This window comes from Scyliorhinus torazame, chromosome 12, assembly GCF_047496885.1.
Source record: "Scyliorhinus torazame isolate Kashiwa2021f chromosome 12, sScyTor2.1, whole genome shotgun sequence".
Lineage (NCBI taxonomy): Eukaryota > Metazoa > Chordata > Chondrichthyes > Carcharhiniformes > Scyliorhinidae > Scyliorhinus > Scyliorhinus torazame.
In genome coordinates this window covers 20,864,142-20,879,928 of record NC_092718.1, presented here as the reverse complement: position 1 = coordinate 20,879,928, position 15,787 = coordinate 20,864,142, and the positions used below count along the sequence as shown (strand labels likewise).

Genomic DNA, 15,787 nt, shown 5'->3' with positions numbered 1-15,787 from the left:
GCCTCCGAGAGAACACAGGCAGACTGATGAAACACATAGGTAACATTTTGAAAAAAAATTTGTTCTTGGAATATGGACATCGCTGGAAAGGCGAGCACCTCCAATTGCCTTTCAGGTGGTGAGCTTCTTGTACCACCGCAGTTCATGCGGTTTAGGTACACCCGCTGTGCTGTATGGGAAGGAGTTCCATGTCTATAACCCAGTAATGGAAAATGAAATGAAAATCGCTTATTGTCACAAGTAGGCTTCAAATTAAGTTACTGTGAAAAGCCCCTAGTCGGCACATTCCGGCGCCTGTTCGGGGAGGCGATATAATTCAACGGTACAACGATATAATTCAACACCAGGATGGTGTTGAAGCTGAAGTTCCGCCATGATCTCATTGAATGGTGGAGGGGGCTCGAAGGGCTTAATGGGCTAACACCTGCTCCTATTCCTAATGTTATGTTAAAGGTGGTAAAGAACAGGGAAACCATGTGGTGCCTAGACCAAGTGCGGCATTTTCTGCCCCCCCCCCGCCCCCGGTGCATTTTCCGATGGCAGAGGTGGCCCGGGAACCTGCGGTGCTGCCAACGTCTACAGGTTCTCCATGTCTCCACCACCAGGAAGCGCGCCGTTGGGGAGGGGGACCAGAGGATTGCAAGGTGGCAAGGGCTGGAAAATTTTGGTTCGAGTTTTTCAAGGCCAGCAGAACAAGTTGAGAAGGTTGTTAACAACGCACACGAATCCCAGGTCTTTGTGAGGCACAGAGTACAAAAGAAAAGAAGCTTTGTCAAACCTTTATCAAACACTAATTAGACCCCAGCTAGAGTATTGCAGGCACCTCATTTCAGGAACGATGTCAGGGCCTTAAGGGGATGCAAAGGAGATGTACGAGAATGATGCCAGGAATGCAACATTTCAATTGCTTGGAGACACTGGCAAAACTGTGATTGCACCCCGTATGGCACAGAAGGCTACGTACGCGGGGAGTTAATGGAGCTGTTCAAAAATCATGAGTGGTTTGGACAGAGTAAATAAGCAAAAGCTGCTTCAGTGGCGGAAGGGTTAGTAACCAGAGGGTGATTGGCAAAAGAACCAGGAGGGAACACAAATGGAAGAAAATGCGTAGCGAGTTGTTGTGATCTGAAAGGCACTGCCTGGAAGGGTGGGGGAAGCCGACTCAACAACAGCTTTTACTTGTTTGGAGAAAAAAGGAAATTGGATTAATAGCCAGAAGGGAGAGAATCTGTAGGGCTGTGGAGGAAGAGCAATGGAATGGGATGAATTGGATTGCTCCCACACAGAGCTGATGCAGGGATAAGGAGCTAAGCGGCCTCCTTCCATGCTTGATCGTGTTACGACTCGAGAGAGAGAGAGTACAAGAGAAGGAGCATGTGGGAAAGGATGAGAGCCCATGGTTTTTCGCACCACAACTATTTGAATGGGTTAAGTAAATGCGCAGGCCACAAAGTTCCGATGGTTTCAATTTTAAAAATAAATAAGGACCCAATGAGAGGAGGCCGTTTTAATGGCACACTGGGAAAATTTCCACGTCAATTGCAGTCAACAGCAACCTGAAGATGAGGAAAATCTCCAGCTACTACTACTGAAAAAAAGTGAAATTCATATCAAATGTGCGCAAGCTGTGCGTTGAAGTACAGTTGTCCTGGAGGAGTTCATAGCAACAAGCACCAAAAGGACACTTCCCCCACACCACCTCACCTTCTGGTAATTGCTCGACGGGCTCGGACCTTTCTTTCCGGCTCACTTTCGGCGCTGCTCACAGTCTCCTCCTCCTCCTCCTCCTCTTCGCCTTCGCCCTCCTCCTCCTCCTCGTCCTCGTCCTCATTCTCCGACACTGCATTTTTCCAACTGACACACAAACAAACTCAGACACTCAGTTTGATCCGGGAACAGACACAATGGTGTGAAGATGATAATGGGTTTCGGTTAAAATTAAAAATATCGAGGGCGGCATGTGGTGCAGTGGTTAGCACTGGGACTGCGGCGCCGAGGACCCGGTTCGAAACCCAGCCTTGGGTCACTGTCCGTGTGGAGTTTGCACATTCTCCCCGTGTCTGCGTGGGTTTCGCCCCCACAACCCAAAGATTTGCAGGTTAAGTGGATTGGCCACGCTAAATTGCCCCTTAATTGGAGAAAAAGTAATTGAGTACTCTAAATTCATTTTTTAAAAATTAAAAATATCCCAGTCTCTCGTGCCCACGCTAGCTCCGGAAGGGAATGAGGTAAAGGGAGGCGGACATCAGTTTGTAGTTGGCATGGATACATGTCGACAGTGGCACCGTTCCATCTTTGCTTGGTTCAGTATGTAAATAACTATAATAATTTGTTTCACTGCTAATGAGGCAACTGGAAAAAAAACATTAAAGGAATAGTGATGAGAGAAATTGCTTGAAACACAGAGCTCCCTCAGTCAATGCCCGAGAGACATGCTTCCAATTTTTTTGTTTCGCATGTTGGCTTTGCTGCTCCTGTGATTTTTGGTCTACATTCCAAATTGCCGCCAGCCTGTAGAATTCCTTAAAAATCGCCGCTCGTGGGTGACAAATCACAGTAGAGCTCTGTGAGGGGCAGCACGGAATTGGAAGATGCCAAAGCATTTTTCATTGGTTCCCGGGAAATTTCAGTCAACGATGATTTTCTTTCCCCCACTTTTACCATACTGCAGCAGCGACTGCAGCACTCTTTTAAGACGAAAGAAAAAGTTTTAAAATCTTGCCCAAAGCCATGTTGCTGATGCACAAACCAAATTGCCCTTCATTGCAGAGCTTACACTACCAGGAAAATCAGGAAAACGCGGCTGAGACACAGCATGTTGGTGCACACCCCTTGCATTTTGCCGAGCACAAATGTTGCACATGTTTGTGCCCAGGATTTTCCACGCTTTGCTCCCAGTGCGAGGCCTGAGTCACGAGGAAGTAGATAGCCATTCGGGAAACTGCTTGAATGCACCTCCCCAATGCCTGATTCCTGAGCAACAGCTGGGCACGCATCAACTAACCTCTGCTGAAGAACAGTGCAAATAGAAAAAGTGTTAGGCAAACAAAGGTAGTTTTAAGGGATTTATATTTGTATTAGTTATTTAATTTAAAAAAATTTTTTTTTAGACCATACAATTTTTTTTACCAATTAAGTCAATTTAGCGTGGCCAATCCACCTACCCTGCACATCTTTTTGGGCTGTGGGGGTGAGACCCACGCAGACACGGGAAGAATGTATAAACTCCACACGGTCAGGGAACTGGGGCCGGGATCGAACCCGGGTCCTCAGTGCTGTGAGGCCGCAGTGCTAACCACTGCACCACTGTGCCACCCATATTTGGATTAGTAAACATTAGAAGGTATAGTTCTAAGGGGTTTAATGTTTCTGTGGCAGGAAGGATAAAAACCTATAGCTAGATGCATGCTGAACATACTTGTTTGTATGTGTAGGCGGTTGGAAGGAATTGGCGTGAAGAGTAAATAGAGCTAGCAGGAGTTGCTTAGCAACTGGAGGACCTTGTAAGGATAAAAAAAAGCTTTTATAAGTTTTAGTTGGATATATTGCAGTTGGAGACAGGACACGGGAGGAGTTAACGTCTCTCAAATCTGCCAGGAGAAGCTGGACAGGACAAGGGAATTGCAAAGAGGCAAGCTTCCTAAGGAACAAGTTACAGTCAAGATACCTAGAGAATTAGGACAGAAAGAATGTCCAAGACAACAGAAGCTAAGAGAACAGAGACCACAGTATTGTTCAGAAAAAAAAATCAAACAAGACAAACAAGGGATCCGAGTTAAAGAGACAATTGCAGTAACCAGATTTAAAGTGAGACAGCAGGCTTCAAAGCTAAATCAAATGTCTGATGCAATTTTAATAGTCTGGGAATCGAGTGAAAGCAATTGTGAACAGATTATCAGCAGTCAAGACAAATAAATCCTAAAAGGGTTGGGGCAAATCCTGGACTGAGTTCGCTGTTAAAAATGGAATGGAAGCTCTGTTTAAGAGAGTCATTTGGAAAACGTGGACTGGATTCAAAATGCAAACTACTACTAATGCAAAGCATTATTGTGAACATAGAACATAGAAACAAAGATTTTAAAGCATGTTTTTGGGAATGGAGTGTGGAAACTCTCATGACAATCAATTGGGAGGATTCGGAGGAGAAATCAACAGACACTAACAGATTCAGAACAGAGTGTGTGTATTTGACCAAAGTCAATCAGTGTGCTTGGAATGGACTGTATCTGTTAACGAGTCCATTGCAGCTTAGGATGTTAATCTTAATATAGAATTTGCAGTGCAGAAGGAGGCCATTCGGTCCATCGAGTCTGCACCCTACACCCAAGCTCACACCTCTACCTTATCTCCGTAACCCCAACCAACCTTTTTTTTTGGACCCTAAGGGCAATTTTGCATGGCCAAACAGGCAGTGGCCCAAGCCAGGAATCAAACCAGAGACCCAGGAGCTGTGAAGAAGTGCTAACCACTGTGTTACCGTGCTGCCCTGAATATGTGTACACGTTAAGCTTCGAACATTTCATGTTTAATAAATGTTTCATTCCTTGTTGTTTGCACTAATTAGCAGCCCTGTGACTGTTCCTCTACTTTTTATGAAAAAAAGTAAAAGTTAGTCTTTTGAGCCAGGTTGTATTATGGAATCGCCCGTCCAGTTCTAACATGAACTGAAATTGTAACAGGCAGCTTTATACCCATGCTTGATGCATACTCTGGCTGCTGTCATTAAAAGTGCATCATTCCTCAGAATCAATACCCCACACACGAGGGGCGCAAAACTTAGAGAAAATAGAAATTATGTACGACCCACACACCCAAAGAAATCACATACACTGTGCACAAAGACATCGGTGTGTACATATCTGAAAGACTCACTTTGTGGCTCTCCTTCTACCTCGTCGCCTTGGAGCCTCATTCTCAGAGTTCTCACTGCTCTGTATTAAAAGAAAATATTTTACATGAGTGTTTCAGCCCATTCCTCCTCTACTCATACATACTATCTCCCAAGGCCTGCCCCAGTCATCGCCTCAACAAATCTCAAAAACTGCCCGCAACAATTAAACAGATCAACTTTTTGCTCCCACCGGACATGTTTGTAAGGGTGGTAGCACCGCTTTTAGATTGGTGCCTCCCACATCCAATCTAGATACACTGACAAACCTGTCCATCAATGCTATGCACCACTTGCAAATTATTGGCTCTTTTCCCCCCCACCATTTCAGATCATTGGGTCACCATAGTGTGAAGGGAAAGGGAAGACTCCAGCCAGGGGTGAGGTTTATACAGTAGAAAATCAAATCATAAAGGAGGGGCAAAAATAGGATTTCTTCTGTTCACCTGCTAATATCTTAGTTTAGAAGTAATACAACAAGGATTATGTCTCCTTGGAAACAATTGCTGTACACATATTGTACATGCTGAGACATTGAAATTCATGACTTCAGTTTTCACAGATAATTTTGTCAAACTGCTACATTTTGATTGTAAACCTACCATCCCCTAAAAAAGAACCTTTACAATCCAGCTCAGTTTTAAGGCAGTCTCGTTTGCTTTCAACTCAAAAGGTTGATAGATTAAAAAAAAACTTTACCAACAAGCAACTCTCCCCACGATTGGGAATAAGTTCTTCAGCCATTGATTCAGGCAGGTCAGGTGAACTTGACATGGGATGAGGCCTCCGAAAATTATTTAAGAATTCGCCCAACTACTTCGCTGAAAGGCAGACTGTAAAAGAAGCAGATCTGTGCAGAACGGTAAACTACATAACAGTGACTGCACCTCATCAGTAATTTGGTGCACAGGAAGCTCCTTGGGATGTCCTGAGGTGCAATATAAATGCCACAAAGAAAACGAGGCAAGCATTAAGTGGACAGGATCCACAGATCCACCTGTCAATGAGGCAAATTGGCACTTATCAATATAAGGTATTAAAGTTATTAGTGTCCCATACATTTCACAGTGATGAGGAGCTTCAGAGTAGAACTGTATTACTAGGCAGATGTTCCCTCTCTCCCATTAAGAGGTTTACACTCGCTTCCCTTTGGTGTGTTCCATTGATGACTCACTAAACAACTGATCACCCACCAAAGGATGACTATGTAATGCTGCACTTACTGGAAGGGAGGAGGAGGATTGTAAACTTGTTGGTAGATTAGCTTATCTTCAAAAGAGAAACCCAAGTAAAGCCTGTATTTAATGATCTGATCCAGGAATGGTCAACGGGGATTAAAAACCAACTTCTGTTTGCTCTTTGTCTCAACGCACAAAATAAAGTTCACTATGAAAGTTCAATGACCTGTATCACACAATGTCAATTGCATCGTACAGGCCAGAGGTCTGAGGCTTGATCTCTACCTATGTTGAGGAAGTGGATTGCATTGGGCAACCAGTTGGCCTCAGCGCCTTCTTCCATCAAGGTAAAGAGAGAAGATAAATTAGCCAGGCTTCTGGCAGTGAAAGCACACACGATCTAGTTCTACGCAAATAATATGGGAGATAATATCAGAGAACACAATGCCAGCGAAACAGTTTCGAATTGTGAAAGACAACTACATGAACAAGTTTGGAGGAGTGATGGTGGGAGGGGCAGGGAGAAAAGGGGAAGGAAGAAATTCAATCATCTGCCACGAGAAGAATGGGTGAAAGAAAAAACACAAAGCATTCGGGTACAGGATCAAGGGCACATTATTGCTGCAATTGCTGACTTAAGAATAAACCATTTACGGTGGCATTCTACACTAATTTTGTAGCATAGCCCAGACCGTTTTAAACATTGCTGCAGGTACAGAACCTTCACAGAAATGTCGGGAATGAAGGTGGTCACTGAATATTTGGTTTTTAAGTACTTTATTTTCTTCACTACTCACCTCAGGTCCAGCGTTAAGTCGTGTCGGTTCCTGTCTGCTGCGGTTTGACCTCCTAACCCCATAAACATCTGGATATTCTTCCCACATCTGCAATATAAACAGACCATCATAAGGCCTGCACCCTCCCACCACTTTAATTATACTAGAATTTAATAGAAAAATTAAAAACATGTCTTAGTTAGAATATTAACAAAAACACGGTTTAAAGTAGGATTTTTAAAAAAATGGCTGTGAGAAATTCCTATTTAAAACTATTTATATCTTCAAGTAAAACAGTTCTACTATGAAAACAACTGTTGTGCATACGGATATGCTTCTGGGATCCAAATAACTTTAAGAAAATCCACAGAAAGATACACTGGACAAATATTTAAATATTACACCAACATGAGTGAGGTACAGGAACACTTGCCCGAAAGCTTTTATGTTTAACACTGTGTTGTAAACTCAGAAAATCATGACCATCACAAGTACTTTGTTCAGCTATGATACAGCTTAATGTGCCCTCTCCATACACAACCCAAGTTTGCATGATCAAGATCTGCAACTGTATCGTCAACCGGTCACGGTCTAAAACTATCACTCCTGCCATTACATGTTTCTGTTCTAGCTTGGGAGGCATAGGAAACCATCACTGCGTGTAAATATCACAGCTCTATCACTTACTCCTCTGAAATCTTCCTAGTGATGGCAGTGGGACCTATTACTGATCAAAAAACAAGAGAGTATCCACTCAAAACATTCCCAAGACTATTTACTGCTTTAAAAATGGGCAATCTTGGCTTGATGAGCATTCGAGCACACATCAGCAGCGTTGGACTCTCTTTTTAATAACCTCACTCGTGTCTGGATCAAACCTTCAGGGAAACCGACCGATTTCACGGTATTAAATGTGAAACCCGGAAAATTGCAGCAGTTTCTCTTCGCATTGCAAGTAGCAAGAAATCCAGATTAGGAAAAGCACACCAGATGAATTAACCCCACCCCCCCTTCACCCCCACAACAGCTACCCAAGCCCGACAATGCCCACGATTGCTCAGTGACTGCTCACGCCAACCTTCGGGAAAACCAAGATGAAGGGTCAAAGATCAAGTGCAGGCACCACCAAAATTTAAACAGGGTGGACAATGGGCAGGCGTAGTTGGGTGACACCAAACCATATTGTTCAATATCAGAGGCAAAGGCCGAGCAGACTGACTCCAGTGGTGAATGAAGAGAATCAACCCGTACTGTTCCCACTAATGTTCTTATCGCGAGTGAAAGTATGGTTGAGATTATTTAGGGGGTAAGCCATGTTTTTAGAAAGGTCACCTCCACAATATGACATTATCCCACTATCACGACCGTGGATGCCTGGTTCGTGATGCGGAGCGATGTCAAGAGCGTGGTGCCAATTCCCGTACTGGTTGCGATTGTTCATGAAGGCCTTCTCATGAAGGTTCTTCTCAACCTTGCCCCCTCACCTGAGGTGCGATGACCATCAGGTTAAATCACCACCAGTCAGCTCTGAAAGGAGAGGGCAGCCTCTGGTCCTCTGGCAACATTTATGTTCCCAATACTAATATTAAGTGGTCATTTACCTACATGCGGTTTGGAAAATGTATAGAATAGCTGTGTTTTCCTATGTCATAATGAAATACAAAAAATAAAATGCCCTAACATTTCCAGGGCATTTCAATGTAAGGTGGCAGAGGTTTCCAGTATTGTTTTAAGGAGGTTCTTAAGACTCATTATTCATTCAGCCATTATGCCAGTAAGACCACATTTCAAAAGGACACGTGTAGAACACGAAATACTAGTTTTATTTTGTCCAATTCTGAAGTTAGAATTCTTCAGTATCAAAGTGGCATCTTCACACCACTGAGCTTTCAGCTGCAGGCGGAAGAGAGGGCTTGTAGAACAAAAGCTTACAGGTACTGGGAGTACAGAATATGCTTGGGGAAATCAAACTCCTGAACAGTGAACAAGGATATTGAGATTCGGCCCTCTCCCCACAGCTCCCAAGAATTAGGGTCTTCATGTTTTTATTTGCAGACCAGACAGGCAATTAGGCGGTTTAGAGATTTCTGCAACATAATGACCACAACTTGACTTCTCAAATCAAAGTCAATTTTTCCGATTTCCTTCTGTGTCCCAAGATAAGACCATAAGACATTGGAGTAGAATTAGGCCATTCGGCCCATTGGGTCTGCTCCGCTATTCAATCATGGCTGATAGGATTCTCATCCCCAGTCTCCTGCCTTCTCCCCCTAACCCCTAACCCCTGATCCCCTTATTAATCAATAATCTATCTAACTCTGTTTTAAAGACACTCAGTGATTTGGCCTCCACAGCCTTCTGCGGCAACAAGTTCCACAGATTCACCACCCTCTGGCTGAAGAAATTCCTCCTCATCTCTACTTTAAATCTTTAGTCTGAGATTGTGTCCTCTGGTTCTAGTTTTTCCTACCATTGGAAACTTCCTTTCCATGTCTACTCTATCCAGGCCTCACAGTACCCTGTAGGTTTCAATAAGATCCCCCCTCATCCTTCTCAACTCCAACGAGTACAGACCCAGAGTCTTCAACTGCTCCTCATACGACAAGCTCTTCATTCCAGGGATCATTCTTGCGAACCTTTTCTGGACCCTTTCCAAGGCCAGCACATCCTCCCTTAGATACAGGCCCAAAACTGCTTGCAATACTCCAAATGGGGTCTGACCAGAGCCGTATACAGCCTCAGTGCTCTTGTATTCTAGCCCTCTACATGACAATGTTATTGAGATTTCAATGAATTTTCATCACAGTCCTATTGCGTTATCCCAGCTTTTATGGGGATATAGCAAACACAGGGGTTCCAAAATTAATGTGTGGAAAGGCTTTTCTAACCTAGTCCCACACAGGAGGGCAAAACAAGCTACAAGCTCTGCAACTTGAATTACAGTAAAGGAAACAAGCTCCCATCTATTTTCCAGAAGGTACCTTTTTTACATCAGCTATCCTCTCCTTCTTACTCAATGGCTTGTCCTTGTTCTCCGCGGCAGCTTGCTGTAACTTGGACCCAACAGATTCACTTTCCGACTCGGACTGCGACTCCGATGACTCCGAACTGCTATTATTGGACTCACTTCCCGACTGACTGCCCGATTCCGATCCCGAGGCAGAGTGGTTGGATTCTTCTGAAGCCGAGTTGCTGAGAAATAGAAAATAAAAAGCTGAGCACAGTCAGGTCACTTCACAATCGCCCTCTTTCTCCTGCAAACCAGGCAAAGGATAGGTCAATGGAGTAGGACACGCTAACCTTGGAAGAGATTCTCAGATGGCCCCGAATGCAACTTTCAAGAGTGGAGTTCATAAAAGGTGACAGACGGTTCGCTACAATGCAGGTTTCAATACTCAAAGCAACAGCTTCCTCATCCAAAAACATGCAAGAGGCTTGGAAAAAGTCAAAAGATTGGTTATATAAACCTTGGGGGTGGCACAGAGTAGCACTCCTGCCTGACAGCGCCAGGGACCCGGGTTCAATTCCCACCTTGGGTGACTGTGTGGAGTTTGCACGTTCTCTCCATGTTTGCGGGGGTTTCCTCTGGGTGCTCCGGTTTCCTCCCATAGTCCAAAGATGTGCAGGTTAGATGGATGTGCCATTCTAAATTACCCTTTAAATGTACACAGACGGACAGGGAGATGGGGTTATGGAGCTAGACCAGGGGACCCAGGTAGGGTTCTCGTTCAGTGGGTCGTCGCAGGCCCGAATTACCTCCTTCTTCTCTGTAGGAATTTCATAGAATTTACAGAGAAGGAGGCCATTCGGCCCATCGAGTCTGCACCGGCTCTTGGAAAGAGCACCCTACACAAGGTCCACACCTCCACCCTATCCCCATAACCCAGTAACCCCACCCAACACTAAGGGCAATTTTGGACACTAAGGGCAATTTAGCATGGCCAATCCACCTTACCTGCACATCTTTGGACTTCCAGGACTCTAACAGGGGGCAGCACGGTAGCATTGTGGATAGCACAATTGCTTCACAGCTCCAGGGTCCCAGGTTCGATTCCGGCTTGGGTCACTGTCTGTGCGGAGTCTGCACATCCTCCCCGTGTGTGCGTGGGTTTCCTCCGGGTGCTCCGGTTTCCTCCCACAGTCCAAAGATGTGCAGATTAGGTGGATTGGCCATGATAAATTGCCCTTCGTGTCCAAAATTGCCCTTAGTGTTGGGTGGGGTTACTGGGTTATGGGGATAGGGTGGAGGTGTTGACCTTGGGTAGGATGCTCTTTCCAAGAGCCGGTACAGACTCGATGGGCCGAATGGCCTCCTTCTGCACTGTAAATTCTATGAAAGGGGTTCAGGAAACAATTACTGGAGAAAGAATAGGTTTGAGGTAGATGGTGCAAAAATAGGGCTCAGAAGGACACTGAATTCTCTTCCCCCTCTTTCTCTTCGGAAATTGTTAGGGTTCCATAGGTGCTCCAAGTCCTGCAGGAAACCCATTTCTCCTTAAAGAGTGAAGATTAGCTGGCGACTGGACTACAGAAGGCCACCGTGTCTCCACCCAACATCAACCAAAACAAAAAAAGACCCGCTTCAATAAATCAACGGATGTCGCATGATTGTAGTATGCAGCAGATACTAACAATACCACAGACACCATTGGGTCAACATCCTGATTACTGGATAAGTGCTTTTCAGTGGCAATCTCTATATCTGGCTACAGTTACATCGTAAAGTGCAAATTTCCTCTCCCAGCAATTTTCATGACGCAACATCAGATTGTATCCTGCAAATGCGCCCGGTGTTGCATTTGGTCCTTAATCAGGAAACGCTTAACCTGAATTGAATCGCAAGTGCAAATGAGGCAACTAACTGTGCTCAAATTTCACATAATATGAGTGCAGTTGAGAGCTCCGCTTTCCAGGAAACAAGAAACTCTCACACTGCCAAAAATACCTCCTGCAGTTCTAAGAAAGAGACAGGATTGCTGCTGCAGGTTACCAGAGTCCATAGACAAACTGGAGCAAAGAAAAGAAATGAGGCATACTTGGGAGAGCGTCGGCAAAAGGCAGCGGAGAAGAAACACAGGGCAGGAGACGGAGGAGGCAGGAAGAGAAAAATGATGAGCAGACTCAGAGAAAGAGAGGGGAAAGAAAGCAGAAAGCATATATAGAAAGTAAACATAAATAAATGGAAGGCAAATCAAAAGACCAACTGAGACACACAGACTCTTGTTTTTGTCCATCTGCAATGTTATTGCAGTTAAAAATTACAAAGCCTTGGAAAGACATTCCTTTCGTCGACAATATAATCCGGGAGAAGAGTAGGAACAAGTTAAACATCCCATGGTCGCAACAGCAAAATTCTGCAGATGCTGTAAATCTGAAAGAATGATTAACAGGAAATGCTGGAGATTCTCAGCAAGTCTGGCAGCAGCATCTGCAGAGACAGAAACCAAATTAATTGGTGGGTTGACTATGCTAAATTGCCCCCCGCTGGGGTTACAGGGATAGGGTGGGGGATTGGACCTAGGTAGGGTGCTCTTTCAAGAGGGTCAGTGCAGACTTGATGGACCAAATGGCCTCCTTCTGCACTGCAGGGATTCTATAAATATTTCAGGATGACGATCTCTCATTAGAATGGGGTAAAATGAAGTAATGTAATAGGTTTTGATCAACTGAAAGGGGGTTGGAGGGAAAGAGAGACCTAGATCTGGAAAATAGAGGGGAAGGTGCATGATAGGGAGGAAGACGAGGAGAGATTAAATGACCGAAGGGTTTGTGGTGTAGGCCAAAGGGAGTGGAGTAATGGGACAAGTGAAGAAATCAAAGATATGTCCAGGGGAGATGTGAACTGCAAAATATGAACAGTCATTGCCTGGAAACTACAAAAACAAAATACAAGGCATTAAAACCAAAACCTCCAAAGAAGGAGGTAACAAAATCGGGGTAGCAGGCCAAGGACAGCGAGGTCAGCGTGAGAAGGTGATGGGTGAATTAAAATACCAGATGAACAGAAAATGTTGAGAGATGGCTTCATAAAGAACAGATTAGCTATTCCAATCATTCCTGTTTGTGGGATCCTACTATGCGGACAATATTTGATAAATATAGATGGCGAGCAGGGCTGCACAGTGGCACAGTGGGTAGCATTGCTGCCTCACAGTGCCATGGACCCGGGTTTAATTCTGGCCTTGGGTGACTGTGTGGAGTTTACACATTCTCCCCGTGCCTGCGAGGGATTCCTCCGGGTGCTCCAATTTCCTCCCATGGTGCAAAGATGTGCAGGTTAGGTGGATTGGCCCTTAGTGTCCAAAGATATGCAATTTTACTGGGGTTACAGGAATAGGGAAGGGGGGGGCCCTAGGTAGGGTGATCTTTTGAAACGCTGGCGTAGACACGATGGGCCGAATGGCCTCCTTCTGCATTGTAGATATTCTATGGGAAGCTGCTTCCATTAGCGAGACGGTTGGTAACCAAAGGGCACAGATTGAAAATGAAGTCTGGGGTTGTGACTTGTTTTTTTAAGAACATAGTTACGGTGATCTTGAATACCCTTCCTGATAGGATGCGGGAAGCAAATTTAACACCATTGTTCAAAAGGGAATTGGATAGATACTTGATTGAAAAAACGAGTTACAATGAAAGTGCCCTGGCACGTTGAGTCTGCTTTTCACTCTGGACAGATGCTGTCAAACCTGCTGAGTACTTCCAGCGTTTTCTGTTCTTACCTCAAGATTTCCAGCATCCCTTGGCATTCTGCTTTCATATTAGGAAACGGGGCAAATCAGATAGCTCCAAACTGCCAGCACAGGCTCGATGGGCTGAATGTACCCTTTCTCTGCTGTTAACACCGAGTACTCAAGTGCCCCTCTGATGCTGCTGCCCACTGTCTCGAAGCATTCAAAAACGCATTCACTGCAGATAAACCACGGCGCATGCGCCAAGTTCTATCTCGAGTGGCGAATTCCAATTGAAGTTGGGGAGAAGCAATCTACTGCCCAAAGTCATAGACTGCTGGCTTGTATAAATGCTCCCTTGACAGAAAAAAACCTGCACCAGCTGGTGAAATACCAGGCTGGGGATAGAGATCCATTTAGTTGATTGACTCATGTCTAGTGGTTGAGTCACTCACTCTTGAGGGGCGAGAACTCCAGTGCCAGCTTCCCCCCCACACACAATTACAAATAAAGTGTGATGCGATTCGGATGAAACCAAGAAAGGCAGCGTAACCTGACAAGCAATTTAAGGGGGAAATCATGTTTCCCAGTCACCAGAGGGTGCTGCAGAAATAGGACCCAAACCCTGCCAATTCAGATGCCACCACTCAATTTACAGATGAAGAGCCCGATTCCTGGGGGGGGGGGGGGGGGGATGTAATTAATGCTAATTGAGCAGCACTAAGATACACACATGTCATATTTAAGCATGAGCTAAGTGCATTGAGCCATGTTTAAATCCTTAAAGAGCCAGGCCCCAGAAGACGGGAAATTGTGTCATTATTTTCACTAAGTAATTTTCCAAATGACAGTGTTGCATGGATATGTGTCTTTAAATCTGGATTAGCTAAATGCTCCCTCTAACCACGTAAAGGGAAATTTGTATAATGAAGCCATGAGCAAATCACTTTCCTCCACAAGTGTGAGCAGGTTACAGCTTTTAAGGTCAAGATAAGCAGGTGGTGGTGGTGGGGGGAGGGGGAGAGATACCATCCTCCAAGACCCTTTTGTTTGTATTATGAATGCAATTTGCCTCTCTTCACTGATAAGTGGTTTCACTGACTTGGGCCAGTGTGATCTGGCTTTGTCAATTGCCTCGCGATTTTATGTCATTTCAGTTAAACTCGAAGATCAGAATCAAAATCTGATTTGAAAAAAAAACATGAGGATTACAGAGGCAGAGCCTGGAATGCAGTGTGCTGGGCCAGGCGAGCCTGATAATTACGAGTTTTATATTTATATATAAGGCACACAAACCGAATCGTTGCTCCAGGACATACTTTTGGTTTCATTAAAATAACAAATACCACAGCGTAATTGCATTAAAACACACCGTCACAAGTACAAATACCACATCTATATAACCCTGCTGCAGGTTACCACCAAAGTGAAAATCTAAAAAAACCCACAAATTTACAATCAATCTTTAACAACCAAAGTCCAGATTTTTAGGGCCTTCCCCCCTTCAAATCATGTTATATAGGAATGAAAAATATTCTTTTAAAGTAACTTAAATCTTCAATGTTAAAACATTAATGAAAATTAGTGACAATTAGTTCAAATACCCTGGGACAAATAACAGGAGAAATCAGCCAGTATTCCTTCTCCTCCTGCTTATTCATATTTCTCCTGATGCAAGGGAGGAGGAGGAGGTCGGGTCATGGACTGATACAGAAACAGGTTTCAGTCCAAATAATAAAAAAATTAGTTAACAGCCATTTATAAAACACAGAGCAAGACCATCGTAAAACTTGGAACGCATATCTAAAAATAAGTCAGAGTACAACCGAAGCAAGTGCAAGTCTGGTCAAATTCAACCTTAAAAAGCTCAAAGCCAAATGGTGCTGTGCAGATACATCAGTGTCTCAGAAATGGTTAAATAGGGAACAATGTATACAACATTAAATAATATTTTCAAAAATCTGTATTTACAGTAGATTCTGATCTGTGCATGCAAATAATACTGGAGTTTATCACTAGCCTAAAGAAAATATTTTCAGGCATTTTAATTGCATGGAAGAATTTCAATATATTCAAAGTTATAAATTGATATTGTACTATTTAAATAACATTCCAGTTTTTAGTTCACAGCACAGTGCAAGACACAACAGAAAATATAACAGCCTTCAGCCACAAACCCTCTGGTGACAGGAGTATGCACAGCTCTGCGTGGGGCTGCAGATGCTCGACACAGCTCGGAATAGGATTAACTGCTTTTTAGAAAAATCAATTTGTTAT

The 15,787-nt window shown here is 44.1% G+C and overlaps 1 protein-coding gene across 4 annotated transcripts in view; it reads right to left on the bottom strand.

Moving 5' to 3' along the window:
• chd2 (chromodomain helicase DNA binding protein 2) overlaps positions 1-15,787 on the bottom strand; it is a 104,006-nt gene that overhangs the window by 68,617 nt on the left and 19,602 nt on the right. For 2 of the 4 annotated variants that reach the window (XM_072470515.1, XM_072470518.1), the window contains exons 3-6: positions 9,824-10,034; positions 6,864-6,950; positions 4,873-4,931; positions 1,705-1,854 (exon numbers count right to left, since the gene is read on the bottom strand). In XM_072470515.1, the coding sequence (XP_072326616.1) occupies positions 1,705-1,854; positions 4,873-4,931; positions 6,864-6,950; positions 9,824-10,034 (507 nt within the window). Of the gene's footprint in view, positions 1-1,704; positions 1,855-4,872; positions 4,932-5,587; positions 5,667-6,863; positions 6,951-9,823; positions 10,035-15,787 lie in introns of those variants that run through there. The other 2 variants (XM_072470516.1, XM_072470517.1) reach the window with 2 other exon arrangements.